Source organism: Hemitrygon akajei, chromosome 13 (assembly GCF_048418815.1).
Source record: "Hemitrygon akajei chromosome 13, sHemAka1.3, whole genome shotgun sequence".
Taxonomy (NCBI): domain Eukaryota; kingdom Metazoa; phylum Chordata; class Chondrichthyes; order Myliobatiformes; family Dasyatidae; genus Hemitrygon; species Hemitrygon akajei.
The window spans coordinates 26757362-26785278 of record NC_133136.1 but is presented as its reverse complement, the minus strand read 5'-3'; the positions used below and the strand labels follow the sequence as shown (position 1 = coordinate 26785278).

General features: G+C 40.7%; 1 protein-coding gene across 2 annotated transcripts in view; it reads right to left on the bottom strand.

The window, feature by feature from the left end:
* LOC140737716 (myosin-IIIa) overlaps positions 1-27917 on the bottom strand; it is a 181673-nt gene that overhangs the window by 25378 nt on the left and 128378 nt on the right. For both annotated transcript variants that reach the window (XM_073064280.1, XM_073064281.1), the window contains 9 exons: positions 25637-25756; positions 24673-24758; positions 23715-23762; positions 18326-18373; positions 13786-13877; positions 12214-12375; positions 10510-10640; positions 6749-6930; positions 2052-2141 (listed from right to left, as the gene is read on the bottom strand). In XM_073064280.1, the coding sequence (XP_072920381.1) occupies positions 2052-2141; positions 6749-6930; positions 10510-10640; positions 12214-12375; positions 13786-13877; positions 18326-18373; positions 23715-23762; positions 24673-24758; positions 25637-25756 (959 nt within the window). The remainder of the gene's footprint in view (positions 1-2051; positions 2142-6748; positions 6931-10509; positions 10641-12213; positions 12376-13785; positions 13878-18325; positions 18374-23714; positions 23763-24672; positions 24759-25636; positions 25757-27917) is intronic.

Sequence of the window (27917 nt, the reverse complement as noted above, 5' to 3'; positions counted from 1 at the left end):
AGTCCAAAGGCGTACCAGGTAGGTTAAGTGGTCATTGTAAATTGTCCTGTGATTAGGTTAGGATTAAATCCAGATCGTCAGGGGCAGCGCTGGAAGGGTCTATTCCCCTTTTTATCTCTAAATAAATAAGTTTCTCATTCATTAAATGGGAAACATTAGAGAAAAGAATTTAGTAACAATTTGTTAATGATTATGTATCGATAGAATTATGTATACATATGAATTGCTTATTCATAGGTACTTAATGTTTCGGTGATCTCCAAGATTTGGAGAATCGAGATAAAATATCTTTTAATTGATCTCTCCTATTTATGCGGTAAAAATCGTTGTGTTTCTTTTTCTCTTGCAAAGCTGCTAATGCAATGATTACAATAGATACAAGTTCAGAATCAGAATCAGGTTTACTGTCACACGTTGTGAAATTTGTGTTTTGTGACAGTAATGCAGACAAAACAAATAAAATAATAAATCCAGGAATGGTCTTCAATCCATGTAATTTATGAGTATTTAATTTAAGTAACAGATTCAATAGTCACCCACCAAATGCTGGAAAACTTTCTCAAAATTCAGTGAATTAAAAAAAGAGAACAAAACCCATTATTGCCCATTTTAATGTAAAAGTCGCAACTGAGTGGAAGAATAACAGCTTATAAAGAAACTTTGCAATCACAACCACTTCCTAGATACATCGCACCTAGACAGACCACCCATCTCCTCACACTTCTTTACTACACAGTGTGAAAACCAGAACAAGAAAATGCAGCCATTAATTTCCAACAGTCTCACCATTTTCTTTACAACTATACTGCAAAACAGGGGAGAGAGAGGAGAGAGAGGGGGTGTGAGGGGGGGGGAAGAGAGACAGAGAGGGGGGAGAGGGGGAGGGAGAGAGAGGGGAGGGGGAGAGAGGGTAGAGGGGAGAGGGGGAGGGAGGGAGAGAGAGAGGGGGGAGAGGGGGAGGGAGGGAGAGGGGGAAGGAGAGAGAGAGGAAGGAGGGAGGGGGAGAGAGGAGGGAGGGAGGGGGAGAGAGGAGGGAGGGAGGGGGGAGAGAGAGATACAGTACACACACAGGTCATATAGTTAGAAAGCACAAGGCTTCTGCACAGTACTTTATATTTGTCAACTCAGAGTGAGAAGGACTTTGTAAATCTGGTGGGAGCAAAGGGTGTTGGGAATGGTGAGGGCAGAAGGCGGTGGGTGTGGCGTGGGACAGGTGGCTGAGAAGGGGTGCCAGGGGTGGGGGTTGGCGAGGGTGCAGACACATCCAGCCCTGAGACACCAGGGCAAGGTCATTTGATTCCAAACAATTGGTTTACTGATCTGTGCAGAATATCTCCCTGGTGCTTCCTGCTCCCTCCCCTCTCCCTTCCCCTTCTTCCAACCATGATTCCCCTCTCCTTGCCCTCTTCCCCCTCTCAGTCCACAATCGAGACTCACATCAGAACGTGGTTTATCATCACTTACATATGTCGTATGTTTTTTTTGCAGCAGCCGTACAGTGCAATGCATAAAATCATTAGAGTGTAAAAAAGTTCTCAGCACCATACCTGCCTAAGACTTTTGCACAGTAGAGTACTTGTTTACGGAAAGATGTCATCTATTGTGTTAAATACTATGAAGAGGATAAGGAAGGTTAATTATTTCTGAAACCAATCACAACAGACGATACTGGCAATGCACGCCAGAATGGTGTGGCTGTTGCGTGGTGAATAGAGGAAGCTAAATGTGAAGGGGATATTAAACAAAGCTCAGTGATTATGTAGATCCAAATAGAAGTTAGAGATCAGTGCACATTGGAATGAGCATGAGATATCCCCCTTAAAGAGTTTTCAAAAACAATACAATTATCAAGATTTGAATGAAACTTGACCAGAGTAGTCATGGGATTTGTGGGGATAGAGGGAAGGTGGGAAAGAGTGTATGACATGAGGGTCTGAAAAAAATACAAGGGAGAGAGGGAAAGAGAGAGAAGTACAAGGGAGGAAGAATTTATACTGATAACTAAGCAATTTCAAGCAAGGCTAATAATTTTAAAGGACAAAAATAGTTACCTGTAAGTTAATGTATACCCCTCCCTGCTTTCACTGACACGTATCAAGAAGCAACCTAACGGTTGGTTTGCCAACAGATTTTCACCTTCACTGCAATGCAAAGTATAAAAATGCATTTTAGTAGTACACTTTCACAAATAAAGAAGAAATATCCGAGAAAACCGGTGCCCCAGACAGTACTTCCTCAGCCCCCATGGTACTCCTTGTACACTCATGAGATTCTGCTCTGGTTCTGCCTACCTTTCTTTTTGAATTTGCAAAGTTTGTTGTCTTCTGCACACTGGCTGTCTGTCCAGTTGGTGTGGTCTTTCACTAATTGCATTGTGGTTACTGGATTTATTGAGTATGCCCACAAGAAAATGAATCTGAGGGTTGCACATGGTGACATTGATGTACTTTGATAATGTTTACTTTGAAATTTGAGTAATCAGTGATTAAGATTCAATTCCCACCTCTGCCTATAAGGAATTTGTACGTTCTCCCCATGACTGTGTGGGTTTCTTCCCGATGCTCCAGTTTCTTCCCACATTCCCAAGACAAAGGTAACTTGTGGGCATGCTATTTTGGCACTGGGAGCATGGCGACATTTGTGGGCTGAGCCCAACACTTTCTCAGATTGTGCTGGTTGTTGACACAAATGACGTATTTCACTGTAAGCTTTGATGTACATGTGACAAATAAAGCTAATCTTTTAATCTTTAAGCAAGATATATATACACAGTAGCATCCAATGACATATATAACACATTGAGGCCCTTCCACGGATTTCAACAGCACGCAGACGGCCCGCAGTGTCCACATGCTGGTCTCATAGAAGCGAGCGTTTTCTGTGGCAGTTGAGTGCTGTTTCAGCACAGTTGAATCTGGATGATAATGTGGCAAATTGGATCAGCAAATTTGCTGATGATACAAAGATTGGAGGTGTAGTGGACAGTGAGGAAGGTTTTCAAAGCTTGCAGAGGGATTTGGACCAGTTGGAAGAATGGGCTGAAAAATGGCAGATGGAATTTAATGCGGACAAGTGTGAGGTATTGCACTTCGGAAGGTCAAACCAAGGTAGAACATACAAGGTAAATGGTAGGACACTGAGGAGTGCAGTAGAACAGAGGGATCTGGGAGTACAGATACATAATTCCCTAAAAGTGGCGTCACAAGTAGATAGGGTTGTAAAGAGAGCTTTTGGTACATTGGCCTTTATAAATCAAAGTATTGAGTATAAGAGTTGGAATGTAATGGTGAGGTTGTATAAGACATTGGTGAGACTGAATTTGGAGTATTGTGTGCAGTTTTGGTCACCTAATTACAGGAAGGATATTAATAAGGTTGAAAGAGTGCAGAGAAGGTTTATAGACAATAGACAATAGACAATAGGTGCAGAAGTAGACCATTCGGCCCTTCAAGCCTGCACCGCCATTTTGAGATCATGGCTGATCAACTACTATCAATACCCGGTTCCTGCCTTGTCCCCATATCCCTTGATTCCCTTATCCATAAGATACCTATCTAGCTCCTTCTTGAAAGCATCCAGAGAATTGGCCTCCACTATCTTCCGAGGCAGTGCATTCCAGACCTCCACAACTCTCTGGGAGAAGAAGTTTTTCCTTAACTCTGTCCTAAATGACCTACCCCTTATTCTCAAACCATGCCCTCTGGTACTGGACTCTCCCAGCATCTGGAACATATTTCCTGCCTCTATCTTGTCCAATCCCTTAATAATCTTATATGTTTCAATCAGATCCCCTCTCAATCTCCTTAATTCCAGAGTGTACAAGCCCAGTCTCTCTAACCTCTCAGCATAAGACAGTCCAGACATCCCAGGAATTAACCTCGTGAATCTACGCTGCACTTCCTCTACAGCCAGGATGTCCTTCCTTAACCCTGGAGACCAAAACTGTACACAATACTCCAGGTGTGGTCTCACCAGGGCTCTGTACAAATGCAAGAGGATTTCCTTGCTCTTGTACTCAATTCCCTTTGTAATAAAGGCCAACATTCCATTAGCCTTCTTCACTGCCTGCTGCACTTGCTCATTCACCTTCAGTGACTGATGAACAAGGACTCCTAGATCTCTTTGTATTTCTCCCTTACCTAACTCTACACCATTCAAATAATAATCTGCCTTCCTGTTCTTATTCCCAAAGTGGATAACCTCACACTTACTCACATTAAACGTCATCTGCCAAGTATCTCCCCACTCACCCAGCCTATCCAAGTCACCCTGAATTCTCCTAACATCCTCATCACATATCACACTGCCACCCAGCTTAGTATCATCAGCAAATTTGCTGATGTTATTTTCAATGCCTTCATCCAAATCATTGACGTAAATTGTAAACAGCTGTGGTCCCAATACCGAGCCCTGTGGCACCCCACTAGTCACCACCTGCCATTCCGAGAAACACCCATTCACCGCTACCCTTTGCTTTCTATCTGCCAACCAGTTTTCTATCCATGTCAATGTCTTCCCCCCGATGCCCTGAGCTTTGATTTTACCCACCAATCTCCTATGTGGGACCTTATCAAATGCCTTCTGAAAATCGAGGTACACTACATCCCCGTCTAACTTCCTGGTTACATCCTCGAAAAACTCCAACAGATTAGTCAAGCATGATTTACCCTTGGTAAATCCATGCTGGCTCGGCCCAATCCTATCACTGCTATCTAGATATGCCACTATTTCATCCTTAATAATGGACTCCAGCATCTTCCCCACCACCGATGTCAGGCTGACAGGTCGATAGTTCTCTGTTTTCTCCCTCCCTCCTTTCTTAAAAAGTGGGATAACATTAGCCATTCTCCAATCCTCAGGAACTGATCCTGAATCTAAGGAACATTGGAAAATGATTACCAATGCATCCGCAATTTCCAGGGCCACCTCCTTTAGTACCCTAGGATGCAGACCATCTGGACCTGGGGATTTGTCAGCCTTCAGTCCCATCAGTCTTCTCATCACCATTTCCTTCCTAATGTCAATCTGTTTCATTTCCTCAGTTACCCTATGTCCTTGGCCCATCCATACATCTGGGAGATTGCTTGTGTCTTCCTTAGTGAAAACAGATCTAAAGTACTCATTAAATTCTTCTGCCATTTCTCTGTTTCCCATAACAATTTCACCCAATTCATTCTTCAAGGGCCCAACATTGTTCTTAACTATCTTCTTTCTCTTCACATACCTAAAAAAGCTTTTGCTATCTTCCTTTATATTCCAGGCTAGCTTGCGTTCGTACCTCTTTTTTTTCTCCCCGTATTGTCTTTTTAGTTAAGTTCTGTTGTTCCTTAAAAACTTCCCAATCATCTGTCCTCCCACTCACCTTAGCTCTGTCATACTTCCTTTTTTTTTAATGCTATGCAATCTCTGACTTCCTTTGTCAACCACTGTGGCCCCTTTCCCCCCTTTGAATCCTTCCTTCTCTGGGGGATGAACGGATTTTGCACCTTGTGCATTATTCCCAAGAATACCTGCCATTGCTGTTCCACTGTCTTTTCTGCTAGGCTATCCGTCCAGTCAACTTTGGCCAGCTCCTCCCTCATGGCTCCATAGTTTCCCCTGTTCAACTGCAACACTGACACCTCCGAGCTGCCCTTATCCTTCTCAAATTGCAGATAAAAACTTATCATATTATGATCACTACCTCCTAATGGCTCCCTTACTGCAAGATCGCTTATCAAATCCTGTTCATTACATAACACTAAATCCAGAATAGTCTTGTCCCTGGTCGGCTCTCGTACAAGCTGTTCCAAGAATGCATCCCATAGGCACTCTACAAACTCCCTATCCTGTGGTCCAACCTGATTATCCCAGTTCACCTGCATGTTGAAATCCCCCATAACTACTGCGACATTACCTTTGCCACATGCCAATGTTAACTCCCTATTCAACTTGCACCCAATATCCATGCTACTGTTTGGTGGCCTGTAGACAACACCCATTTGGGTCCTTTTGCCCTTACTGTTCCTCAATTCTATCCACACAGACTCTACTTCTCCTGACCCTATGTCCCCCCTTGCAAAGGACTGAATCTCATTCCTCATCGGATGTTGCCGGGACTTGAGAAACTGAGTTATAGAGAAAGGTTGAATAGGTTAGGACTTTATTCCCTGGAGCGTAGGAGAATGAGGGGAGATTTGATAGAGGTGTATAAATTATGATGGGTATAGATAGAGTGAATGCAAGCAGGCTTTTTCCACTGAGGCTAGGGGAGAAAAAAACCAGAGGTCATGGGTTAAGGGTGCAGGGGAAAAAGTTTAAAGGGAACATGTGGGGGGGGGGGGGCTTCTTCACGCAGAGAGTGATGGGAGTGTGGAATGAGCTGCCAGATGAAGTGGTGAATGTGGGCTCACTTGACATTTAAGAAAAAACTTGGACAGGTATATGGATGAGAGGGGTTTGGAGGGAGATGGCCCAGGTGCAGGTCAGTGGGACTAGGCAGAAAAATGGTTCAGCACAGCCAAGAAGGGCCAAAAGGCCTGTTTCTGTGCTGTAATGTTCTATGGTTCTATAAGGTATGTAACCTGTCTGTAGCTACTGACAATGCACTGTTATAAGTATTTTCAAGCAGAATCGGGAATCTGAAGTTTTGCTAAATAGTTAACTCATTGAATACCACATTTGCAATCAATGCAAATTTAATACCATGGTATTAAAATTATCAATATCAATGATAAATCACACCCAAATAAATTTAAACTACACTCACCGTCTTGTGATCATCCCATGAAACCAGCAAGGAAACGTGCCATTCTGAACTACTTTTCGAGCCTGAGTTTCTTTGAACCATCGAATTGTAGCCCTTTTCTTGATAATTTGCTGTTCCTTCTCTGCCTGCTCCTGAAGCCACAAGTTGTTCATGTGCTCCCGAGAATTATCGAAGGGAGTTGCCTGAAACAAAGGTTTTGTTTATAATAGACATTTTAAACCAGGTAATCTGCTAGTGAATTATTAAAGTGAACAGTGGAAGATACCAGCACTTGGATGTATAGCTGTACCCACTGAAATCCAGTTGAAATCAAAGGTGTTACTTCACTACTGCTCTAAGCACATGCAGCAGAATACACAAACCTCTGTATTAGTCCCTGACTTCCAAATGTTGGAGATCAGCCAAATGTCCTTCGCTTTTGCTTCTTTTGGTTTGCTAGCTAAATGATCAAATTGGGAAAATGGAGAAACTTAAAATTTGTGAGGTCTACCAGCCATTTTTATCCTCCCTTACAGTTCCATTACAGGCACCATCCTCCCTACTACTGAGGACACTGTTGGTGACATTCCTTCGCCATCAGATTTCTAAGTGGCCCATGAAACTATGAAAACTACCTCATTATTCCTCTTTTGTGCTACTTATTTTTTTTAACTTTTTGTAATTTTAATGTCTTGCACGGAACTGATGAAGCAAAATAACAAATTCAATGGCATACGGTGCCTATAAAAAGTATTCACCCCACCTGGTAGTTTTCATGTTTTATTGTTTTACAACATTGAATCACAGTGGATTTAATTTGGCTTTTTGACACAGATCAACAGAAAAAAACTCTTTTGTGTCAAAGTGAGAACAGATCTCTACAAAGTCAGATGGAAGAAGTTTCTATGGTTTCTATGGTCAAAATTGAGCTTTTTGGCCATCAGACTAAATGCTATGTTTGGTGTGAAGCAAATACCACACATTATCAAAAATACACCATCTTTACTGTGAGGCATGGTGGTGGCTGCATCATGCTGTGGGGATGCTTCACTGCAGCAGGCCCTGGAAATCTTGTGAAGGTAGAGTGTAAAATGAATGCAGTAAAATACAGGGAAATCCTGATACAGTCTGCAAGAGAACTGTGACATGGGAGATTTATTTTCCAGCAAGACAATAACCCCAAGCATAAAGCCAAAGCTACATAGGAATGGCTTAAAAACAACAAAGTTAATGTCCTGGAGTGGTCAAGTCAGAGTCCAGACCTTAATCCAATTGAAAATTTGTGGCTGGACTTAAAAAGGCCTGTTCACTCACAATCCCCATGCAATCTAACAGAGCTTGAGCAGTTTTGTAAAGAAAAGGGAAAAATTGCAGTGTCCAGATGTGCAAAGCTGATGGAGATCTATCCACACAGACTGAAGGCTGTAATTGCTGCCAAAGGTGCATCTACTAAATACTGACTTGAGGGGGGTGAATACTTATGCAATCAATTATTTTGCGTTTTATTTTTGTAATTAATTTAGATCACTTTATAGAGATCTGTTTTCACTTTGACATGAAAGAGTCCTTTTCTGTTGATCGGTGTCAAAAAAGCCAAATTAAATCTACTATGATTCAATGTTGTAAAACAATAAAACATGAAAACTTCTGGGGGGGGGGGGGGGTGAATACTTTATATGGGCACTGCATATCAGTGATATTAAACCTCATTCTGATTTTATAATCTCTTCTCAGTTGTGCTATCAAAACATAACATTTTACCTTTTTAAAGATTAGACTCCATCTGAACAATCAGCCATACCACACATATCCAAGACTCCGTTGCCTATTATTATCATCCCCTTAACAGTTCACTATACCTCTAGGTGTTTTTAGAACTATGGAACACTATGGCACAGTACAGGCCTTCAGCCTTCCATGTTGTGCTGACCCATATAATCCTTAAAAAAAGTACTAAACCCACGCTACCCCATAACCCTCCATTTTTCTATCATCCATGTGCTTGTCCAAGAGGCTCTTAAATACCCCTAATGTTTTAGCCTCCACCACCATCCCTGGCAAGTCATTCCAGGCACTCACAACCCTCTGTGTAAAAAACTTACCCCTGATGTCTCCCCTAAACTTCCCTCCCTTAATTTTGTACCTATACCCACTGGTGTTTGCTATTGGTGCCCTGGGAAACAGGTACTGACTATCTACCCTATCTATGCCTCTCATAATCTTTTGTCATCAGAAAATTTGAAAATTGCACAGCATTAATCAGAAGTACTAGTGAATCAATGTCTCAATATCAACCATGGAGAAATCCCTCTAGTTCAAAAAAAGGCCAGCATATCTGGATAATATTGACCTTACGTGGATTACATTAAGACTTATGAGCAAGAACAAAGTACTTCTAAATGATGAAACACAAGAGATCCTTTATAAACAAAGTTCACATACATAAATTATCTCGTTCATTGGCAGATAAAGAAATTATCAAAATCATAACTGAATATGACCTTTAATCAGGCTAGCACTTACTTTTCAGTTGTTAGTGCTATTGTAAAGATCGTGTTTAGATTAAATCTGAAGTAGCAACAGCAGCTCTGGGTAATACATCACAGGTATAGAGTTATGAGCCTGAAGAACGTGGATGTAAAACTTAGCAACAAGGCACATGCACTACAGGAGTTAAATTGGCTAATACATAAAGGAATGTTTGCATAGAGATATATTCTCTGGAATTTAGAAGATCAAGGGACAATCTAGTTAAATATTTTATGATAATGGCAACAAACAAAAAATACAACGAGAAACTATTTCCTCTGAAACTATTTAGTGTGCATCCTCCTGAAAAATATTCAGGGTTAAGCTTTTTAGGATTGATGCTAAGAAGCAAAACTGAGAACTTATTCCCACGAAAGCAATAAATTACCATTTGATCAATTACTAAATAAAAGAAAGAATGAGAGCTCTTTTGTTTGATTATTATATTGAGGTTAGTTCAACAGTAGGTAAACTAAGTTCGGCTGCAGATAAGTCTTGAATGTAGCCTTGTAAACCTTGATCAAAGAAACTACAGTTAAAAGACCTACTCTCGACTCAATGCTACTATGCCCCAATAAATGGTTAGATCCCTAATTTCATGTAAAACATTAATGATGGAAATGGACCCTACCAGCATTTCCCTCTTCCCCTGCTCAGAAATAAAGCTTTTCCAAATTAGTTGTTGACAAGCAAAAAAACTTGCACCCTGGCAATTCTAAAGAGGATGGGTAAGCCCAATTAAAATCTGACCAATTCTCTTCTAATGGCGACATCCATCATTTAGGACCCCCATCACCCAGGACATGATCTCTTCTCATTGCTACAGTCAGGGAGGAGGTACAGAAGCCTGAAGGCACAAACTTAATGATTCAGGAACAGCTTCTTCCCCTCTGCCATTTGATTTCTGAATATACATTGAACCCATGAACACTACCTAGCTACTTTTTTATTCCTATTTTTGCGTTACTTATTTAGTTTAATAATACACTTACTGTAATTCAGTGTTTTTCTATTACTATGTATTGGATTGAACTGCTGCTGCAAAGTTAATAAATTTCACAATATATGCCGGTGATGTTAAACCTGACTCTGATTCTAATAGAAATATTTATAAGTTTGCTTGTCACATATGGAGGACTCATATATCACACATTACAACTTGGCTTAGACAAGGAAAGTGAGGAAATGTTAGGGGAAAGCAAAGTTCAGTTTCTTCTTAGAAATATAAAAACAAGGCTCAGAGAAAAACATACCTCGACTAATTTACTCCGCGGCCTGGGGACAGGAGGCTGGACGTCTTTGTGAAATTTATCTACAGCTGCAGAGCGAGGTCGAGGGAGTGGCTTCTTTTTTCTCGGAAGTGGAACAGGTGGTGTAACTGGTCCTGCAAAGTAGGGATTTTGATTAACATGTTAATTTTATTTTTTTACGTGCAACTGATGATTTATTTTTAATGCTTATATATTCTGCTGCAGAGATCCCATTTCAACTGGTTCACATGTGCATGCTGCTAATATATTGGCTGATTACCAGCACTTCCCAGACTACTGGTGTTAATCTAATTGTTTCCTGCTGTCTCAGTGAAGCAGGCAGCACAACTTCGCCTGCTACTTTTCACCTCCTGTTAATTTTTCTGCATTTCCAGATGGTTTAAACTCCAGAGTGGCACAAACAAGCCCTATTACAAGGATGCTCTTCCTGGTCCTCTACAAGTCCGTCTGCCAAATAAATGGTCCAGCGACTCAGAAATGTAACACATCTCTCCAACCAAGTACTAATTTGCTCTAATTTCCTTATTCTGTTTGCTACCAGGTGGGACTGGGAGTAAAACAGAGAATGTTACCCTTAAAGTTCTGCTTTAGAACTCTTTTCCTTACTCCCTAAACTTTGCCTACAGCACAGTATCGCTTTTTGCAACCTAAGTCATTAGTACAGAGACGGACCATGACCTCTGGCTTTTGTCCCTGCCCCCTCAGTTTAATCTGAGCCATTCAGTGACATTATTGACAATGGCCACATACCATTGTGGAGTCATGCCTTCAGCCGCAGACACACTCGACAGCTTCCCTAACTACTGGTCCCTTCTCTCCATTACCCTCTTGCTCTTCTTCTTCCCCTTCAACACAATTGAGCAGTTGTGGTGCCACACTCCTGGCTCTGACTGCACATCGCTGAGGAGCCATCACTAATAATGGCATCAATAACAATGGGAGTAATGTGTAAGCGAGCGATAACTCCCTGCTCCTCATGGACTATCTGGCAATTACCTATTCCCTTAGTCTGAACACCTGATTAAATATTAGCTTTATTGGTCACATGTACATTGGAACATACAATGAAATGCATAGTTTCGCACCAAATCACATCAGCGAAGATTGTGCTGGGCAGCCTGCAAGAGTTACCATGCTTCCGGTACCAACAAAGCACGCCCAGACCTCAGCATGCAGTACTGTGCAAAAGTCTTAGCTACTTATATATCTCTAGGGTGCCTAAGAATTTTGCATAGTACTGTGTCTACTAAATATTTACCGATATTAACAAAAGCTTATGACACTCAGATATTGCCGTTACAAGGGCAAATAAGGAGCGGATGGGGACGAATGTCTTTCCACCATGTGCTTCAAATCAAATCAAAATTAACCCAATCAGGAAATGATATAAGAACAGCTTGTGTAAAAGTCTTAGGCACCCTAGCTATGGATATGTGCCTAAGACTTTTGCGCACTACAGTACATCTTTGGAATGTGGGAGGAAAGCAAAGCACCCAGAGGAAACCAACGCGTCACGGGGAGACAGCTGTGGGAAATGAATTACGATCTGGTGCTGTAACAGCATTACGCTAACCTTTATGCCATCTATCAGCTTCAATGTACTATTCATAATGTTCTCCATTCTGAGTACTTAAACTTCATTGATATTGTTGTATTAAGTACCCCCGCAGCTCACACAAAATCTACCTTCATTTTTCCATTCCATTTCCTGCCTTTTTCTTTCCATTTCCTGCTCCAATTCAATCTGGCGTCTTTCTTCCATTTGTCTTTCCAGTTCCAGCCGACGCTGGTTTTGTAGTTCGACCAACAAAGCCTTATATTTGCTTTGACAGCGGTATCTTTTATAGCCTGAAGAATAATGAGCAAAATAAATTGGGCCAATTCAATTTCACAGTTCCACAATCAATGATATTATTAACTTAAAAGTAAAACTAAACATAAAAGATAAACCTATTACAAATGAGAGTATGATCAGCACAGTTATGCTTACTTATTCAGGTTCTGATTAAACCTTTTTCCATCCATTTTATATATTTTTTGGGGATGAGTCAAAGGCCTTTATCAGCAGCTTTGAACATGGTAATGAAACATTACAGCGAGCTTGTTTGCTACTTCTCATTCATCTTTAAGTAAATAATTTAATCAAAGAATTAGAACCACCAGTCAAAGCATCCAGTGAGGCTTTGTGGCAGCATCATCTAATAAACGGATGAAGTCAAAAATGTATGAAGAACATTAAAATCGTGATGAAAACAGCACATAGGACAGCTAGCATATGTTCTCAAGAAAATGTTAGCTGCTACTGACTTGCTGTACATTGAATAATGGACCTCCATCTAAGCCTATTGACATAAATCTCAGGGTATCGACGTAGCAATAGTTTACTTGCAACATGCATCCAAACTAGGTTAGTGTATGATTAAGGATTAAGTCAGCCATGATAGAATGGTGGAGCAGACTTGATGTGCTGAATGGCCTAATTCTGCTCCTATGTCTTATGGTCTAAGGAGGGGTTCAAGGAGCAATAACTCGAGGAGACATTATGGGGCTTTTGGCGGCATTAGACCCAAAGCACCACAGGTCTTTTTGCCTGCAATAAACATGGATGGAAGGTGGTACCATCAAAGAAAGCCTCTTGAATAGATGCAAGCATTCTACAGATAAGATACTACACCTATGGTACGGTGGTAATGGAGGAGGTGATTTCTGGGCAGAGTTACAGGCCGATTTGCTATTCTGGATGACGTTGCGTTCCTGGGCTTCTCCTATTCAGATTGAACAGTAAGTCTTCTATCATACTTCCCACTTCACCCTTATCAATGGTCGCAAGGCATGGAGATATCGGGGCGTGAACCACTTGTCATCAGGCATCCTTGAGATCAGTAAAGCTAGTTCCATTCAGTATTGTTGGAGACTATTAATGATAAAGACACTGAACCTTGGGAAATAGTAAGGCTTTGCTTGCTTGGGATGGTTAGTATTTGTTACTTATGCACCACCTTGCCTGTTACTTGTCAACCATTATACAGAGAAATGGTAACAGAAAGCAAAATTTAACAATTCATGGAACAGAGTTTGAAAGATATTTGAGATTTGTAAGTTTCCTTCTAGGTAACTAAACTAGATCTACTGCTTTCATCATTTTAGGCTGCTATTCATTAATTCAGCTTGTTTAACCAAGTTAAAATATTACCGAAAACTTCAAAAAAGGTAAATTCTTGCACTTAAACCAAAACTGAATTTTTGCTTTTCGCTTACTTTTTTGGATAACCAATGCAGCTTTTTCCAGTTTTTCGATGCACTTTGCGAGTTGATCCTGATGCCAATACTTAAAGAACAGGCGTGATTTTCTGCACAAGAAGGTGAGGGATACAGCTGAAACTTGAAATCAGTAATACAACACTAACTGGGTTCAAAAGCATCTCAAGACAGATATGGACTGCAGAATTTGTTGACACTACCAGAATAAATTGGCATACAAGAATGATACTTGGTTCATACACCCACATGGTTTCAATAATGTTAATAAATCTTGATCTTGCAATAAGAAGCACCAGGGAATAAAATTTCTATCAACAGAACTGAATGAGTTAATTTAAGTTTCAATCAAGAACCCAGATATATGAAACAGAAACCCAGTCTGCCTCAAACCCGACCACAAGTTGTTTTAACCTATGGTCAAGTACAAGTCGGTTTAAGATGGCACTGGAGAAGCACAACGGCTTAAAGTAAAAATAACTTTTACTTTATTAAATCATACCTTTTCTTGAAAATTATCACTGCAATCAATAGTCTGTAACTTCCCTTTCAGAGTCGAGCATTTGAACTGCCTGGATGGTGTGAACTGAAGTCTCGAAGGTGCAGGACGTTTGCTGCATGGTATATACAGCTGAATCGAGGTGGCGGGTCGCGGGCCAGAAAGTAGGGAACGAACTCCTGTTTGGCTGTATGAGCAGACTTGTAGGAGATTCGAAGCAGCAGAACTGAGGAGAGGTAGAATCAAGGTGGCAGACCCCGGGCCCAAGAGCAAGGAACAAGCTGAGGTTTGACTGATTTAAACACCAGACCGGATTGGAAAAGTCAGGTATGGGCCAAATAGAGGTGTTCAGTCCCGGGTCCAAGAGGGTATTGAAGCAGCAGGGTCTGGTTATGGGAGTGAGGAACGACCCGCTATTTGGCCAATTTAAACACTGGGCCAGATTGAAAAGGTTAGGGTTGTTGGGGCTGGGGACGAGAGATGGGCCAGTGTTCAGCTCGGTGCTTTGTGAGGTTTACTTGTCCCTGCGCTGAACTGAGGCTGTGGCCTGAAACTAATGGGCTTCTGGATCGACTTCAGTGATGTTGGGCTTGGCGGCTGTGGTCTCACTTTCGTGAACTTCAGTTCTGAACGCTATTTGTTTACTTTTATTGTTTGCATGATTCACTTTTTTCTGCACATTGGACGTTTGACGGTCTTCTCTTTTTAAAAAATGGGTTCTATTGGTTTCTTAGCTTTGTGGCTGCCTGTAAGGAGATGTATCTCAAACTTATATATAGTATACATACTTGGAGAATAAATGCACTTTGAACTTTGGATGAAAGAAAAATTACAGGCTATGTGGGAGGCATTGTTAGATTGATCTTGGTGTGGGTTAAAAGGTCAGCATAGCTTTGTGGGTCAAGGGGAGTGTACTGTGCTGTACTGTTCAATGTCAATGCTATCGACGCAGGGCAAGAGATTGGTGCTAGGTTTATTATTTAAATAATTTGTCAAGTCAAGTCACTTTTATTGTCATTTCGACCATAACTGCTGGTACAGTACACAGTAAAAATGAGACAATGTTTTTCAGGACCATGGTGTTACATGACACAGTACAAAAACTAGACTGAAATACGTAAAAAAACAACACAGAGAAAGCTACATTAGACTACAGACCTACACAGGACTGCATAAAGTGCACAAAAACAGTGCAGGCATTACAATAAATAATAAACAGGACAGTAGGGTAAGGTGTCAGTCCAGGCTCTGGGTACTGAGGAGTCTGATAGCTTGGGGGAAGAAACTGTTACATAGTCTGGTTGTGACAGCCCGAATGCTTCGGAGCCTTTTCCCAGATGGCAGGAGGGAGAAGAGATTGTATGAGGGGTGCATGGGGTCCTTCATAATGCTGTTTCCTTTGCAGATGCAGCGTGTAGTGTAAATGTCCGTGATAGTGGGAAGAGAGACCCCGATGATCTTCTCAGCTGACCTCACTATCCGCTGCAGGGTCTTGCGATCCGAGATGGTGCAATTTCCGAACCAGGCAGTGATGCAGCTGCTCAGGATGCTCTCAATACAACCCCTGTAGAATGTGGTGAGGATGGGGGAGTGGGAGATGGACTTTCCTCAGCCTTCACAGAAAGTAGAGACGCTGCTGGGCTTTCTTTGCTATGGAGCTGGTGTTGAGGGACCAGGTGAGATTCTCCGTCAGGTGAACACCGAGAAACTTGGTGCTGTTTACGATCTCTACCGAGAAGCCGTTGATGTGTCGTTGTGACACTTTATCCCACCTTTAACAGTGGATTCTGTTTTTTTAAAAAAGTATAGGCTGCTGGATCTCTCTGGAATCTGAGATGACAGCACTGATAGGAGACAAGACGGCCAGAGGCTATAGGACACAATTTCCATGATAGTGATTGGTGCAGCAGAAATTACCATCCACCCTAAACAATTATGTTCCAAATCCTACCCTCAATTAACACCATAAGCAGAAGAGATTCTGCTGACGCTGGAAATCCAGGGCAACACCCACAAATTGCAGGAGGAACTCAGCAGGTCAGGCAGCATCTCTATGGAGATGAATAAAGAGTTGACATTTCAGGCCAGGGCCCTTCATCAGGGCTGGAAAGGGAGAAGGTGGGGGGAGGGGAAGGAGTAGATGGAAGGTGATAGGTGAAGTCCTGTGAGGAAGAAGGTAGATGGGTAAAGGGATGAAGAAGGAGGAAGCTGATAGGAAGAAGAGTGGACCTTGAGGGAAAGGGAAGGAGGAGGGGCATCAGAGGGAAATGATAGGCAGGTGAGGAGAAGAGAACGGGGTAACAGGGGAGCCAGAATGGGGAATGGAAAAAGTGAGAAAAAGGAGAGGGGAGAAATTACTAGAAGTTTGAGAAATCGATGTTCATGCCTTCAGACTGGAGGCTACCCAGACAGAATGTGAGGTGTTGCTTTTTCCCCTCCCCTCACCTTCTTATTCCATCTTCTTCCCTCTTTCTTTCCAACCTTGGTGAAGGGTCTCAGCCCAAAATGTCGACATTATTTCTCTCCCTAATTGCTGCCTGACCTGCTGAGTTCCACTGGCATTTTGAGTGTGTTACTCAAGACTATAGAGAGAGTGCAGAGGAGATTTACAAGGATGTTGCCTGGATTGGAGCATGCCTTCTGAGAATAGGTTGAGTGAATGTGGCCTTTTCTCCTTGGACCGATAGCAGATGAGAGGTGACCTGACAGAGGTGTTAAAGATGATGAGAAGCACTGATCATGTGGATAGCCACAGGCTTTTTCCCAGGACTGAAATGGCTAACACAAAGGAGTATAGTTTTAAGGTGCTTGGAAGTAGGTACAAGAGGATGTCAGAGGGAAGATTTTCCACACAGAGAGTGGTGGGTTCATGGAATGCACTGCCAGTGATCATGGTGGAGAAGGATACAACAGGGTCTTTTAAGAGACTCTTAGGCAGGTACATAGAGCTTAGAAAAATAGAGGGCTATGTGGTAGGGAAATTCTAGGCAGCTTCTAGAGTAGGTTACAAGGTCCACACAACATTGTGGGCCGAAGGGCCTGTAATGAGCTGTAGACTTCTATGTTTCTAAGACAGACCATATCCCTATCCCCAACTTCATCAGCTCCCCTGGTAATCATCTGCAATAGAATTACTCCGTATATACCATTTAATCCACAACATGTGATCTGACTTAATCTCTAACAAAAGAGTACATCTTCCCATCACAAGTCCTTATTGTTTTCAATCTAGCACAGACGTCAATACTGTTCTACACATTTACAGCTTGACAGGAAGACACTTTTATGCAGGTGCGCTGTGTGTGGGAAGCTTTACGATGACAGTTGTGACACATTCTGCAGTTCCTGTGTATTCACATTGCCCAACTGCTAACCGTGGCACCTCATCCCTCCTACCACACCCTCCTTGTCTCAGAGTTAACTTTAGTTACTTTATTAATGTCTTTGAATTTCAGATTACAAAGAAAGAATGAGAACACCAGAGAGTGACTTAAATGTTCATATGAAAGCCTTATGATTAAATTTTGGGAAACCAAGTGCATGAGGAAGCATAAATTATCCAGCAGAGCTTAGCTGAGATAATGTCGATAGAGTTACAGATGGATCACTGAACACAGGCATGGAGATATTTACATCAGGGAGACGGCAAAGACAGGTCAAGGGTCAAGAACTGATAGTAAATGAAAACATTGCAGATAGGCTGAAATATTTTAAACAAAACCCATGAATGCAGAACACTGTAATCCTTAGAGCAGGAAATGCTGTAGTTGGTGACATAGCATCTGACAAAACAGAGGCTTCAGTCAGAACATTTTATAAACAAGACAGATTAAAGACCCCATTTCAAATGCCAACACCTTTCAGACCATAGCTGGTCTGTCCCTTATTTTTTATGGATCAGTATATCATATATCTGAAGAAAATGTAACATGTAATGTCCATGTGTGGTAATGGATGACCAAGCAAAGAATCCAAATATCCATTGTATCTTTTTCTGTGCTTTCTATACTTCAGCAATGCCTTCTTTGGGCTATGACTTACCCAAATTTCCAGTCCTTCAGGTCAGTAGTTTGAAGAATATTTAGGCAACTATGAAGCAGAGAGAAAAATGCAATTTTACTACTTAGAATGGACACATTATATAAAATGACATTTCCCTGAAGATTAGATAAAGTCAGAAAATGTTGGAAACACTCATATGTCAGGCAGTATCTGTGGGAAGAGAAGCAGAATTAGTTTTTCTGGTTTTTCAACTTCAAACATTAACTATTTTTTTTCTTACAGGAGCTGACTGACCTGCTGAGTGTCTCCAACATCTGTTTTTATTTCAAAATTTAATCATCTGCAGTGTTTTGATTTTCATTCGGTACTTTGAATTCACTTTTAAACAACTAAACATGAAGCGGTCTTACACACTTCCCTACACCCATTGAGTGTAATAATTAGCCTGTTTGAATAAGGAAGAAATACCAGGAGATCTTGCATCTTAAACATGTATGCATGTATAAATCCTCCTGTATCACACTAGAGGACTGCACATAGATGACTGTAGCATTTCCTTAAAGCTACGTTGATGGAACATCATAAAATACGCATTTATTTCCTCAATGAGCTGGGAATGTGCTATCTCAGAGGTGGGACAACGTTCACATGAGCCTTGATGACAACTTAACAAAGCCTTAAACTATGCAAGGATTTACAACAGAAGATTGTATCTAAATGATATTTTACTCTTCTAATTTCCTTGTTGGCTTCACAGTTGTCAATTCCTGTGCTATGTTTGCACAAGCATAGTATTTTTATGAAGCCTGCAGGAAGCATTAGTCACCTTTGGCAGCCGCACCATGGACATTTTCTTCCGGGGATCAAGGAAATGTAAATGCTGTTTATTTCTTCCTTAGTTAACTCTAGCATGTTCACTGCCACTTTATTCAGTTAACTGATACCAGGCAAACAAATTTGGCTTTCTGCATTACACACACAGTTTCACATATCTTTATCAAAAAGCCGCTGTAGGAGATTTCTTACAAACAAGTCGGACCTACGCATGTTTTACAATTCTTCCTGCAAGTAGAGTCCTGATTTGAAATGAAGTATGGACAGGTTGCAAGCTGATTCTAAATGACTTTATTGTTTCATCTCTGGAGGGTCCTCCGTACTGATGTGACAGCAATAGAGTGGGGAAAAATTCTGAGGGAACGCATTCAGTACGTTTTTAGCTTCTTAACTTAATAAATGACAGGGTTACCACCTTAGTTAATGTAGCAGACCGAATAAAAATACCAATGATATATATCTTAATCATGTAAGTGAAAATTATTAGGCAAAGGAAATCTGATAGTTACAGTTATTCAGCAATAATGCTTCAAAAATTTTCAGCTGCAGCCACTTACTCTCATCACTATCTGTAATTATTATCAATTATCAATACTAATCAATGATTAGTCAGGGCGGCAAGAATTACAGGATGAAGGCAGGAGAATGTGGTTGAGAGGGATAATAAATCAGCCATGATGACATGGTAGAACAGACTTGAACTGAATGGCCTGATTCTGCTTCTATATCTTATTAATATACAGAATGCTTAGAGCAATGTACATAAATACAAGCACGTATACACACACTCATCAATGCATGTACTGTACTTGCACACAAATGCACATGCATATGCACACACATACTCGCACCAACATTCACATACATGGACTAAACCAGTTTGAGCACAATTCTGGTGGTTAATTCGGCACTATCCAACTGAAATTTTGATTTAACCAAGAGTATCCTGGTTGAGAAGTTACAGAACCTGAGGCCTCTGTACCTCCCTCTGCAACTGGATCCTTGACTTCCGAACCAGAAGACCACAGTCAGTGTGGATTGGTGATAACATTTCCTCCTCGCTGATGATCAACACTGGCGCACCTCAGGGATACATGTTTAGCCCACTGCTCTACTCCCTATATACACATGACTGTGTGGCTAGGCATAGCTCAAATACCATCTATAAATTTGCTGATGATATAACCATTGTTGGTAGAATCTCAGGTGGTGACGAGAGGGCATACAGGAGTGAGATATGCCAACTAGTGGAATGGTGTCGCAGCAACAACCTGGCACTCAATGTCAGTAAGCTGAAAGAGCTGATTGTGGGCTTCAGGAAGAGTAAGACGAAGGAATACATACCAATCCTCATTGAGGGATCAGAAGTGGAGAGAGTGAGCAGTTTCAAGTTCCTGGGTGTCAAGATCTCTGAGGACCTAATCTGGTACTTCAGGGAGCGCAAAGCGCAGAAACAAATATCACTGTGATGATTGTACATTCTAGTATCAATTGTTTGGTGACAATAAAGTAATAATTGGTCTCAACATATTGATACAGCTATAAAGAAGGAAAGACTTCATTTGGAGTTTGAAGAGATTTGGTATGTCAACAAAAACACTCAAAAACTTCTATAGATGTACCGTGCAGAGCATTCTGACAGGCTGCATCACTGTCTGGTAGGGGGTGGGGCTACTGCACAAGATCAAAAAAAGTTGTAGAGGGTCATAAATTTCATCACCTCCATCTTGGGTACTAACCCAAGGAGCGTCAAGGAGCGGTGTCTCAGAAAGGCAGTGTCCATTATTAAAGACCCCCAACACCCAGGGCATGCCCTTTTCTTATTGTTACCATCCAGAAGGAGGTACAGAAGCCTGAAGGCACACACTCAGCGATTCAGGAACAGCTTCTTTCCCTCTGCCATCCGATTCATAAATTGAAATTGAACCCTTGAATACTACCTAACTTTTTAAAATATATATCATTTCTGTTTTTGCACAATTTTTAATCTATTCAATATACATATACATGATTTACCTCTATTATTATTTGTTTCTTCTACGTTATGTATTGCATTGAACTGCTGCTGCTAAGTTAACAAATTTCACATCACATGCCGGTGATAATAAACCTGATTCTGATTCATGGAGACAGAAGAGACTGCAGATGCCAGAATTCAGAGGAACAAACTATCTCCTGCAGGAACTCAGCAGTTCCTCATGCAGATTGTTTGATGCCCCATGAGTAAGTCATGTTTGTACAATTTTCAGGTGAAATCACACCAATAAGAAAGTTTAGCCTGTCACCTGATCTTTATAACTTTATTGACTTATTTTATTATCTTTATTGACTTCCATGTCAGGTTGGGACATGTATTGGACACCATGCTCCTAATCCCGTTTGGATGATCTGCAGGGATGTGAGAAAGTTAAACTAAATCACCAACAATCCATCATCTGAACACTTTAAACCCCCCCCCCCCCCACACTACTCCAACAATATATCCTGCCTTCGATTTCCCACTTGGCCTGATCCCTGACAGAGTCTTACAGCATGGAAACAGACCATTCATCCCATTGTATCCATGCAAATGTTAATCACCTATCTACGTTAATCTCAGAACCTTCTACGCCTGGGAGATTCAAGTGTTCATTTGGAAAAATATTAAACGCTGTCAAGTCACTCTGCTGTCACTACTCTCTCAGGAAGTTCACTCCAGGTACGTGTTAGGGCGTATTCTGGAGTTACGAAATATAGCAAATATCAACTTCAACAGCAAGCAGTGTTCAGATCGGAGATGTGGATCGTAGACTGAGTTTAAAATGAAGCCAAGAACAATGATGTTCTTGGAGTTGGGGTTGCTTGCAAACCAAGAAACACTCATTGACCCGCGATGACTGCATGTGCTTGAATATAGCTCGAGACAGTAGTGCTTAGCATTCATTTTGGGTGTCTGGAGAGTTGGTGTTTGGAAATTATTTGTAATTCAAAAGAAGCATTGTGGATACATTGTAACTATAGAATTGTCCTGGCATTAACTTTGATCTTTAGCATATAAAATGTCATGTAGTAATGGATTGGAGCGTCTTCAGTACGATGCCTGCTTGTAAGCTGAATAAAAGAGTTCTATATCATGAGCGTCGGTGTCTCCTGGTGACTTTGATCACAGTCACAACAGTGCTCATCACAATTTGGGTACAAAGACCCCTTTCGATCCCCTCTAAATTTTTTTCATCCTACCCTAAGTCTATGTCCACTAGGTTTGCCTCCCTCTGATATGGGGAAAAATTTCATACAAACTCGAGGAAATCTGCAGATGCTGGAAATTCAAGCAAACACACACAAAATTCTGGTGGAACGCAGCAGGCCGGGCAACATCTATAGGAAGAGGTAAAGAGGTACAGTCGACGTTTCGGTCTGAGACCCTTCATCAAGACTACCTGAAAGAAGAGATAGCCTCTTACTATGTCTTCTTTCAGTTAGTCCTGACGAAGGGTCTCGGCCTGAAACGTCAACTGTACTTATTCCTATAGATGCTGCCTGGCCTGTTGCGTTCCACCAGCATTTTGTGTGTGTCGCTTAAAAGATTCATACAGTCTGCCCCATCTATACTCTCTTAATTTTATATACCTCAGTCACTTCTCTTAATCTCCTCCACTCCAGGGAAAGCAGACATAGCATCCCAGTCTTTGTAACTGAAACTGCTTAGCTGCTCCCAAACCTGTCTTCTCACTTATCCTGATGCTAGTTGTCCAGATCCTCGACTCATGCGTTCCCACCCCCATCCACATTTCTATCAGTATTCTGGCCCTCCAAGCGATCTCTGCTACTGCTACTGCTGATCTTCCTGGTCATCTGATCTCAATGGCTGGCCTGATTCCAAGGCACCCAGTCAGAGGCCCAGCTCCAGAGCATCCTTTCCATATGTGGTTCCCCGAACACAAGCTCAACAACACACCTTCCAAGCATGGCCTCCAGAAAAGATAACATATTAAAGCAAAACATGAGATGGACCTAGCAACTCTGACCTGTTGTTGTCCCACTACAAACAAGCTGTTACTGCATCAATACCATTCATCTTGACAATGTTTTATTTTATTTTTCTCGTTAGACCTGAAAAAAAAAACTATCATTCATTACTCCCCAGGTACAGCTCTGTTCTGATATAAAGTTAAAAAAAAAATCAACCTAACCACAGCCATTGAAAACCTGACTCAAGCAATTAAAATTTTAATTTCAACAAATTACATTTACGGAAAAAGAGGCAAAACTACTTATTAATGCTGAACATAAATACTATTAATCAAGAATAGAGGACTTAAGCAGCACCAATAAACTGATCACAGTATCTCAATAAAGCACTGTGCCATGCCAGCGTAGTATATCCCAAAGTGACGTGCATCCAACCTTCCCACAGGTCTCAGATGTAGGACCTATTATCAACTTAAGAAATATACATGAAATATGGAGCTATTTTACTTAAGCTAACAATAACTTACAAAGAGGAATTTCTTTTTACGTTATTGTTAGCTTTGTTAAGATAGCCACATATTGAGAGCTAAGGTACATACAGTTAATCCTTTTTATTACAATTTTGCTTTTGTTTTTACTCTACCTTTCTTTGGTAAGTGGTACATTAGGGGTGATAAGCAGTACTCCATATCTGTAAAAATAAAAATAAGCAATCAACAGTATTCATGTATTCACTTTCTTGCTACTCATTTCCATGCTGATTTACACATGTTAATTTTTAAAATAATATTATAAATCTAAAAAATATATAATTTATAGAAAAGGCTTCAATTCACTGCAAGGTCTGCCATCCAGAATTGTGTAACATGAATCCTTATAACTTTCATTTCCTCATTATTGTCTTTACTAGTGCTCATTATGTCTGTTGCAGCAAATTACAATTAACTCCTCCTAATCAGATTGAAATCATATTCTCACTTACAAATGTTACCACAGTCTCAACAACATTTTAAACCCCTTTCATCCTTTAGTCCACCAATTCCAGCCTCTCATGGGGCTCCTTTGCTCCACTATCAACTGCTCTGAATCTACAATTGTGGACTCAGCCAGCTCTATCATGGGCACAGAGAACATCTTTTAGAAGGTGGTGCTTCAAGAAGGTGCCATTTATCATTCTGGACCCTCACCATGCGATACATGCCTTCTTTTTATTATGACCATCTGGGAGGAGGGTATAGGAGCCTGAAGACGCACATTCAATGTTTTAGGAACAGCTTCATTCCACTGCCATCAGATTTCTCAATGACCCTTGAACATATGCACACTAACTCACAATTTTGCTCCCTTTTTGAACTGTTCACTTCTATATACTTACTGTAATTTATAGTATTTTTAACTTACGTACTGCTGCAAAACAATAAATTTCACAACCTACATCAGTGATAATAAAACCTGATTCTGAACCTCTTCTGAACTTCTCCCTACCTGTAAAACACTCTCATTGATCACACTTGAATTCACATCTAATAACAAATCCAGCACTGTTTATTCATCTATTCAAAATGCAGCACAACACTTATCACATTGAATGCATTGAATACTTTTTCACAAATTCTTCGAAGAATGGTCTCCAAGAATATCCATCTCTACGAATCCGGATAGTTTCCAATAATCCATTGTATCGCAGCTGAAACAAGTTGGAATCAATGAGAAATAAAAAATAAATGGACAGTATGGAATGATTCCATCAAAATTACAAATATATTAACACAGTCCCCCTTCTTCCATCCATCAGTAAATGAAGACAGCACCCTACTTTTCTATAAAAACAAATAATGAATATATTTTCTTCAAAATTTGATTCTAATGAACCATTTCAAAATCTTTATCTAAAAAAAGTGAGAAAAGTAAAGACTAGAATTTAGTAATACTACACAGCCATGTTCCTATTGTAAATAAGGAGTGGAATTTTCCTTAATTCCTGATTCCAAATTCTGTAGTCACAATCAGTAAAACTAACGTCTATAATGACTTCAAATTTCCCCCTTGCTTTATGAACAACTTTAAATCATGAACCTGGGGACAAATAGCAAAGGTATATTAAGATTACTGAACTTGTCCCAATCTGAGGCTATCACTGCAGGACAAGTTTGCTTGCTTGGCTGCTACTCCATCACCTCATGAACTGTAGGGACCATCGAGGGCTATGGTCCTGGCGCAGGTCAAGGGGAGTGGGCAATTTAAATAGTTCCAGCAGGGACTGGATGGGCTGAAGAACCTGTTTCAGCGCTGTACATTCATTCACAGTAGCTACAGCGTGTATCATCCACAAGGTGAACTCAGTTACTCACTATTCCAACAACACCTCCCACACCTGCAGTCTCCATCAAGGAGAGCAGCAAATGGGAACACGTCCATCTGCATGCTCCACCCTCCGGCAGTTACATTGTTGTGTTTGGTTTCTAAAACCCATTTCAATTAATTTTACTCTGGTTCTGAACATCATCACAGTTTAACCCCATCCTCACTTGCAATTTATCATGACTGCACGACTGGAAGACTCACCTGATCCATGAAAACTTTGACGTCCAGCTGATCTGGCAATTTATTAATATTTGGTTTCACACATCGAATGAAATGTGGATTTGCTGAAATCATCTTCTCCATCAGTACAGCTAAGGAGTGCTTGAAAATGAATTGGGACATAGTGTTCACAAAAACTTTTCATTTCATGAAAATATTGGATTTAAGTGCACAAGCTACACGTTGGCCTGCTGTACAACACAACAAATAGACATGATCAACTTTGCTCACAGGAAAGGAAACAATGCAGCACTAAATAGGGCAATCTTCAAGTTGACTGAGCTGGAGCGTGAAACAAAATACAAGGAGCGACCTATAAGTGCTATTAGATTTGACAAAGTAAAAGCGCTCATAAACTATATGACAAAAAATCAACACTTTTAAAGTTGACCCTTGCACTATTAGCTAGCCGTAGATCACCTACTGATTTTATAGGTTCCTAGCTCACACTAAACAATGCATGAATATGGACACTTTTTAAATATATACTTGACACCCTGCTGTAGGACAGATGCTATTAAATGCAGAAAAGGTTTGGAAGGATGATTCTAGGGCTTGAGGCACTTATTTGTAGAGTGGCATTGGACAGGCAAGGACTTTATTCCCTGGAATGTGCATTAAATCATGAAGGGTATTGATAGGGTGAGTGCACTCAAACTTTTTCCCAAGAACAGACTATGTGTGTATTCTCTACAGTTAAGAAGAGTGAGAGATGATCCCTACCAAAACTATCAAATTTCTCACCAGACCTGAGAAATAACAATTCTCATTTCTGGGAAGTCTTGTGGTCAACAGATAGGAATCACATGAGAAGAGGGTGATGGATCTTTCTATCTCAAGCAGGTGTGGATTCTTTCAAAACAGAGGTTGGTAGATTTCTGAATACTAAGGACGTCAACAAATTAAACAAAAGTTCAAGAAAATGGATCTGAGCTCAGCCTGACCTTGATGAATGACAGAACAGGGCTGAAGGACCAGATAGTCAACTCCTCCTCCCATTTTTTATGTTTTGTGTACACAAAATTAGAATTTGGAGAACAACAGGGTTATTATCAAAACAAAATATTCTTTTCATATTTAAAATAATGTACAATTTAAGTGGAATATCTACAAATCTTTGTGTTGACCAATCTGTAAATAGAGCAAACCCATGGATACCAAATAACTTTTTTTTAAGTCAGCATCTCCAGAAAATAAGGGCACAGAGTAAAGAAAATGGACACTGATTTTAAACACAGATGCAGAACAAAAAATGTGGTGAATGCCTTTGACTCCCCTCACTTACTTAAACTAGAGCAGAATGGGATTTAACTTGCACATTTGAGCCATGCTGAGGTCTCAGAGGTGCACTGTGGTCACAAGGCAAGTTCTTTTAATGTTTAAAAAGGCTTCTTTGAAACTTTTGATGACCAGGCCACAACGTGTGGCTAACTACAACATTCACCAAACAACCACATATTGCAATGGGTATCTTGAGTAAAAAAAACATGTGAAGGATGCTTCACTTTAAGATAACTGACATACGATTGAAGTACTGGAGGTACACAATATCTTAACTACATATTCAGTTAATTAAGTTTATTTATGTTCGGCTTATCATTGCTCATCTTTACATTATCCTCCATCTGAATAAGTTTATACATACACACTTAACCTGACTACATTCCTTTGATGATATTCTGTGCTCTCAGAACTAAGTTTCTTGATTCTTTACTGTTCCCTTGATTCATCTTTGCTATGCTCTCCCCCATCGCTTGACCTGTCTATCATCCCTCTCATCTAGTTCCACCTACAAGCTTCAGTCTCACCCATCTCTTCTCACGTCTATACACTGGCTATCATTGCTCTACACTCTCAGTCTTACTGCAGGGTCGCAACCTGAAACATCGAACATCTCTTTGCCTCCCTGACCCTGGTTGATCCTGCCAGTAGTTTTATTTTTTGCCCCAGATTTCAGCATCTTGCGTCTTCCTTCACCAATTTCTTTTTCCAGTATTTGGTTGATAACTTTTATACATAATTTAAAAGTTTCCACATCTTTGCCCACACATCTCTCACTTACACATGATGCCTCTCTGAATCTTACCTTTTGTGACATTTTTATATTAAGACTCGTGTATAAGAGGTGACCAATATCCACTTTCTGGAGCACACTTCCTCCCACCTTATGTTCTGTGTAAGTTCCATTTAGTGCACTTAGTTTCTCAACCTTTGTCACGTCCATCTGAAATGACTCCACATTTCCTCAGTAGTGCCTTTCCCT